This window comes from Cyprinodon variegatus, unplaced genomic scaffold (genome assembly GCF_000732505.1).
Source record: "Cyprinodon variegatus isolate N-32 unplaced genomic scaffold, C_variegatus-1.0 Scaffold486, whole genome shotgun sequence".
Classification (NCBI taxonomy): domain Eukaryota; kingdom Metazoa; phylum Chordata; class Actinopteri; order Cyprinodontiformes; family Cyprinodontidae; genus Cyprinodon; species Cyprinodon variegatus.
The window spans coordinates 296650-303475 of record NW_015150939.1 but is presented as its reverse complement, the minus strand read 5'-3'; the positions used below and the strand labels follow the sequence as shown (position 1 = coordinate 303475).

At 39.3% G+C, this 6826-nt stretch overlaps 1 protein-coding gene across 1 annotated transcript in view; it reads right to left on the bottom strand.

The window, feature by feature from the left end:
* LOC107094496 (zinc finger FYVE domain-containing protein 1-like) overlaps nt 1-6826 on the bottom strand; it is an 18170-nt gene that overhangs the window by 3196 nt on the left and 8148 nt on the right. The window contains exons 6-10 of the mRNA XM_015390120.1: nt 5608-5716; nt 5428-5525; nt 5224-5341; nt 4946-5116; nt 675-867 (exon numbers count right to left, since the gene is read on the bottom strand). Of these exons, the coding sequence (XP_015245606.1) occupies nt 675-867; nt 4946-5116; nt 5224-5341; nt 5428-5525; nt 5608-5716 (689 nt within the window). The remainder of the gene's footprint in view (nt 1-674; nt 868-4945; nt 5117-5223; nt 5342-5427; nt 5526-5607; nt 5717-6826) is intronic.

Sequence of the window (6826 nt, the reverse complement as noted above, 5' to 3'; positions counted from 1 at the left end):
AAATTCGTTGCCAACGCTTTTAAAAGTCGATTTTTATCGATTTTATCGATTCTTGTTGCTGCCCTACAGGTACAATAGCGCTTTTTAGCTTGTTTGTCGTTTTGGTAAATACATCAAAATTACCGCTAGGTGGACAAAAATCACGCCATCTGGCGGAAAATCACGTGGCTTTTTCAAATAACACGCCTTTTTCAAATCACGCGAGAATGTGTACAAAACAACAAAAATGGCGCCGACGACACTTTTGGGTCGTTTTCTTCTAATGTAGGTGATTTTTGAGTGATTATGTGAAAAAAATGATACAGAAACACAGGTACAATAGGGCTTTCTAGCTTGTTTGTCGTTTTGGTAAATACATCAAAATTACCGCTAGGTGGACAAAAATCAGGCCATCTGGCGGAAAATCACCGGGCTTTTTCAAATCACGCGAGATTGTGTACAAAACAACAAAAATGGTGCCGGCAACACTTCTGGGTCGTTTTCATTGAATGTCGGTGATTTTAAAGTAATTTTGAGTGATAAATAATTTTTTTTTTGCAATCACTGCACTTGCCCGGGAGGCAAATGCAATGAAACTCCCAACAATATAAACTACTTGCCCTGGGAGATTGGGCGATGGTTAACATCGAGCCCTGTCCAGTAATGGACTGGCTGACAGGCTGCTTGGCTCTTACCCTGGCTGTTGCTGTCAGGGGGGCCTCCCTGACGGAAGCAGTTCTTACAAACTCGGACCGGGCTGCTGCCCCAGCCCCTCTCCGGCACCGGCATCCTCTGGCTGGAGCAGGGATGACAGAAACCCTCGCCGCACGACCGACAGTGATGCTTCCTCTCCGCCTCCTCAAACTCTTTATGACATTCATGGCAGGCCTGAGGGAGGGAGGAGGGAGGGTAGATATAAACTAAATGCAATGATATTATATTAGATATCAGTACAGAAGCTTTGGAAGCAAACGAATAATGACGTATTAATAACACTTAATTAGCATCAGTTAGCACAGAGTTTGCATTTTCCCATTGATAGGTTAAAGGTGCAGTATGTCCAAAATTTGTTTAAAATGAATTGAAATTATCTTAAACTAAACTGTTAATCTGTGAATAGAAATTGGCCGCTTGTTTTTAACACTAAAATAAAGAGAGGTATCGCCATCTTTGTTCCATCTATGATGCAGAGGAGAAGGTTAATGAACGCTCCTCTACGAGTCTGAAAGGATTCTCCAATGACGTAAATTTACTCGATCATAACTTGTACCCAGTACACGTTACATCAGGGATACCCAGACTTCATAGAATACATAGAAAAAATAAAATTATAGAGTGGAACAATTATATTTTTTAATAGGTTTTATATACTCAATTAAACGCTTAAAATGACTATTTAATGGGACATTTAATTGTTTATTGTACATTTTCTACTTTAATGGTATATTAATTGTTATATTTAAAGTAATTTAAATAAAATTATATCAACTTATTTATTGGTACATTTACATTTATGTGTTTTATGATATATTTTGGTCCTTCACATAATTAAGGTATCACATAAAAAAAGAAAAAGAAAACCATGTTGCGATCCCCCCGGGGAGCCCGACCCCCACTTTAGGAACCTGTGCACTACATCCATCTACTTAGTTAGATGGATGATAAAACCCATAAAATCTACTTATAAATGTTTATATCATTTTAAATAAGACGGTTTTTCACTATTTGACAGTTTAACATTTAGAGTTTTAAGCCTTTTAGACAACAGCTGATTTTTTTTTATGTTTCCATTTAGCTCTAATAGTTTGAATCAATAAACGGTTTAAATGCTGAATGAACTTCAAGGCTGCACTTTTAAAAAGATGAAATCGTCCAGAGAGCTGTTCCAAATGAAATTTCTTTTTGTTTTACACTTGTGTAAACAAAATGACAAATAAAATCTGTCTAAGTGTAAGTCTAACTACACAGGTTTTGTTTAGTGAAAGCTGGGAGTCCTTTCTGTCCAGCTCTGGTTTCACTTTTTTTGCCCTACAAATCAGTGCATTCCTCATTTAGATCCACTCATAAACACCCTGCATTTGTTCAGAGCTGTATTCATTCAGTTCATGCGTATATGGAACCTACCAGATATTTTCACTACCAGTACATGTACTTTTCCACCCCTCATTGTCATCTCATCAGTTAACACACGGAGCAGGATATTAAGGAGGTTATGAGGCTCACTGTTGCAGAACAGCAGCAGTCCTCCGGTCTCCATGACAACCTTTACATGATATCTACCCCCAAACTATTTGGGAATTCTGCTAGAAAAAGGCTTTTCTGTCCCGTTATTAAACATTAACTTCACTGGGAATTTAACAGGAACTGATGAGACTCAGCATCTCAAATTGCGAACTCAGCAGGAGGAGGTGGAAAATCCCCTCATGCTAAATGTTAAAGTGTAACTCACCCCAGAATCTACCTTTTTTGTTTTTTATGTGAATTAAACTGGATCTATGAGGTTCCACTTTAAAGGTATAGAGGACGATCTTTTATTTCCGGGTGGATCATCTAAATAAGTGGTCCTTCTTATTGCCAATCATTCTGGTGATATGTTTACGTAAGGCCGTCCTACGTGCCTGCCAATTAGCTATCTTTTTCTGCGCAGGTGCGCTTTCAGGTATATATCTGTAGTGAGCTACGGTTTCAGACAGTCATTGAAGCTCAACTTTCTCACTGCGGTTCTTTGAAAATGGCCGAGGGTCGTAAGAGAAAAATTGCCTCAGAAAAGCCTCAGAGGAAGATATATCCCAGAATCCTTTGCGCTAAGAGCTCTGCTCGCAAAGGAGAGCTCTCTAAATTGAATAAGCTAACTATAAAGTCCCTACTCTATATAGTGATTAATGGATTTAAGGGTTAGGGTGGACGTTCGGACACAGTAAGCTTGTATGAGCTATTAGAACAGCAACTTTTAAACAGAGCGTGCACGAGGGGAAATGGGATTGTGCATGCTCTTGCACACTCATTTTTTTTTTTTAAAGCGGAGAGGGCAGGTCTTTAAAAAAATTAGAGAAAATCCTCCACGATACCTTTAATGTGAGATTTTTAAATCTGCAAATATTTTTCTCAAAACCATCTTAGCTAAAATTTCACTGCAACATTCATTCAGCTGCCTAAGGCGGAACTGTGGTTGAATTTTGCCATTAGTTCAAATGGTACATGCTGGTATTTGCCTGCCCCATGGCTGAGGGTGTTTGTCACCATAATCCTGCATTTCTGTATGAATCCAACTTGCAATAAACATAAAACTTTTTTGCATCCAATCCATTAGAATATTCTGACCTGTGGCGCTTAGCGCACATTGAGAGCGAATGCCACGCCCACATCTGAACAGATTCGGTACCGATAGCAGGTACCTGGGAGGGGTTGATGTTAAGGATTTTTACCACTTGCCCAAAGGGCAAGTGACTTTCACATTTCATTTGCCCAGAAACAGTTTTTACTTGCCCAGTATATTGGTTGATAAATATAGTTCCTAAAACTCCTTTTTGTATATATATCTCAATGAAACATGTTTGTTTTTTAAATGTTTTTTTGTAATTCAGTAAGTTTCCAGGTTCCCGGTGTGTATATGCATGCGTCAGATAATGAACTTCATTCTACATTACCGTGTTAACATGCTTTTCAATCCTTCCTGCACATTCTTTTCAAACTAAACTTTGCTTTAAACTGTTGTGTGCTTGGAAAAATATAAATTGTAATGTTAAAAATCTAAAAAAAAAACTTGACAGGTTAAAAACTTAAGATAAATCATAAGACAAAATCAATGTCACAAATGAGTAACTTATATTTTAGAGTCACGGTATGTTTATACAAGATAATACTATTAATATAATGTGACTTTTCTAGAGAATCATTATACATAGTTATTTTATACAGGGTTTCCAGAGTCTAACATCATTTCAGAATTCCCTGACTTTTAACTGACTCAGGATTAGTTTTTCTTGACAAAATAAATGCAGCCGTTTGTTGTTTTGGTAACTACATCAAAATTACCGCTAGGTGGACAAAAATCACGCCATCTGGCGGAAAAATCACCCGGCTTTTTCAAATCACGCGAGAATGTGTACAAATCAACAAAAATGGCGCCGGCAACGCTTCTGGGTCGTTTTCATCGAATGTCGGTGATTTTAAAGTAATTTTGAGTGATGAATACATTTTTTTTGCTATCATTGATCAATGAAATTTGATTTCCGGGAGATCGGGTGATGGTTAACATCGAGCCCTGTGTGGTATCAAATTATTTATGGCATCTTAAACATGAGGCTCACCAACCAGGAGCATATGATGATGCAGCTGCCTTACTTGTATCATCCTTTCCGCTCCTGTTTCAAACTTTCCTTCGCCTGCAGCTGATTGATGAGTCGCTAACGGATACAGGTGTGCTAATGGTGTCGCATACCAGAAAGATTTCGATAAACCCTGCGCTTAACCAGGTCCCTCCTGGAATTAGAGGTCGCTGTGGCCATGACATCACAAATGCTGCAGTGAGCTTAACCTGCATCGCATTTTTGAAAAGTGGACTCATACTTCCTAGAGGTTTCTATCACCCATGCTTGTGAAGTTGACTGCACCAGCAGCCACTGATGTCATCGCGCACTATTGTGTGCAAAGCTACGATCACCTGAGGCATGAAAATAGCCCAGGTTTCCACTCCCTCAGAGTCACAATCCTACATTTAGGGAACAAAACGCGGGATTTTATGTGAACAGAATTGCAGAAGGGATTCATTACGCATTAATAAAAGTACAGAGCTCTTCACCCATCCCTTACCTAGCCCCGCCCCTCAGGCTCTCTTATCACCGACCACTTTGGTGACATTTTTCAAAATCTAGGGGTAGGGTTATGTTTTTTACATCAGAGCAATTTACACTTTTAACAGGTATAGGACCTGTTCTGGATCTCTGCTTCAGTTCCCAGTACTCACAGTGATCTCTGCGTTGGGTTTCCAGTATGGAGGAGCCACCTGGTCAGTGAGCCAGGCTGTCACTGCTTTGGTCGGGCCGGTCCCATACTCAGACACTGACTGGATCACGTAGTTCATCCCGTCCAGAACCCTCTGAGCGGCGTTCTGGTGGCTGGTCAGAAAGGTCTCAGACTGAAACAGGACACAGGAATCTAATGTTAGGAATCTCTAACATCTGCAACATCTGAAACCTGTTGAAATATTTTAATTCTTAGTGTCAAATTAAATCCTCGTCTCACATCCTCCCAGACGTGTTTGACCTCGGACCGCACCACGCCGCTCTCAGGGTCCTGGTTGCCCACCCAGTACTGCCTGCTCCTGTAGATAACGCCACAGCTGGCGCACTCCAACACATATCTAAACCAGGAGGAGGAGATCAGGAAGAAATAAGCAGAACCTGGATATAAAATAAAAGACTGGGAGGCAGACTGTGAGCTGCTCACCCTGACCAGGCGTATTTGGCCAGCCCGAACCACGGGTTGTCAGAGGAAGCCGAGGTTTTGGGCACGACAATCACCTCTTTGCCTCCTTCATAGCACCGCTGGAGATTTAATGACGTTAAACAGATGAGGAGCGAACTAAGAGGGACCCATAACAGTAACGCTGCGATGCTGCTGACTTACTTTACAGATGAGGACCTTGTTGTTGTACTGATGTGCAAACTGGCAGAGTCCATCCGCCATGTGGGGGACCCGGTCTCTTAGATGATTCATGCCGTTCTTACAGCGGATGCTAAAACAAAAAGAAACAGGTCTAGAGTTTATTATGAGGGCATATCTGCTAAAATTTTTATTTTTATCGGATTGGTGAAATAATATGGTTTGATACCAGGATTTAAAAGTAACAATAAATAAAACTTTCTGCAACGGGAACCTGAAGCTGCTTAGATCTACCTGGTTAAAATAAAAACTAATTTCTGAATTTATTTAAAGTCTGAGTCAACCCTCCACGTCTGAAAGCTTCTACACTGCAAAAAATAAGTAATGAATTCTAGAAATAAGAGCGTTTGTCCTTGATTTGATCAGGTAGCCTCTAAACCAGGCCTATTATTTTTACATTTGCCAGAAATTAGTCTGATAAACATTAATATTAGCAACTGTATCGGACCCTAAGTGTTCACTGTAGCTGTCAGGTTTCATGTTTTTCTTCTTTACATCTCAAGCATGATTTTATTGGCTTGACACTCCTCAGTCACCAGGCTTTCATGTTCCACTAAGGATATGATAAGCAGAGGGGGTGAGTGGAGACTGACGCACCAAAGTGTCACCTTTTTTATCACCCAGATTCATTAGTAGAAAGAGATAGGGACACAAGGGAAAAAAAAAAAAAAAGCAAGAGCCAATAATTTAAATTTCTCTTGTGATTAATTTTAATGATGCAATTAATTAATTTATTACTTTTTTATGACAGGCCTACTAAAATTAATTTATACTCACTTAATAATAATTTTAGTTCACATTTTAAATGAAGAAATCTTTTTCGATTTGCAGAGCTTTTACTTGCCTCTCAAATCAACTGCAAATACAGTTATGACTTTTTTCTTCCACTTTTTTGAACGCAGTCCCCGAAAGGTTTAAGCAAAAACTTGACAGCTTAAGTTCACCTTGTAGAAAGTGGCTTTGATTCTAGGTTATTATTAAGAGGGATCAGATTACAGGGTTCCTACAGCATCAGGCAAGTCAAATTCAAGACTTTTTAATGCCACTTGAAATAAAAATTTAAGACCAAATTCACAAGAAACACAAGAAAAAAACGCTTGCAAAAACTTTACCTAAAGGTTTATTTTAACATAAACCACTGCACTAATGTTTCAAATATTGAAAAGCTTCCCATACAGGAAGA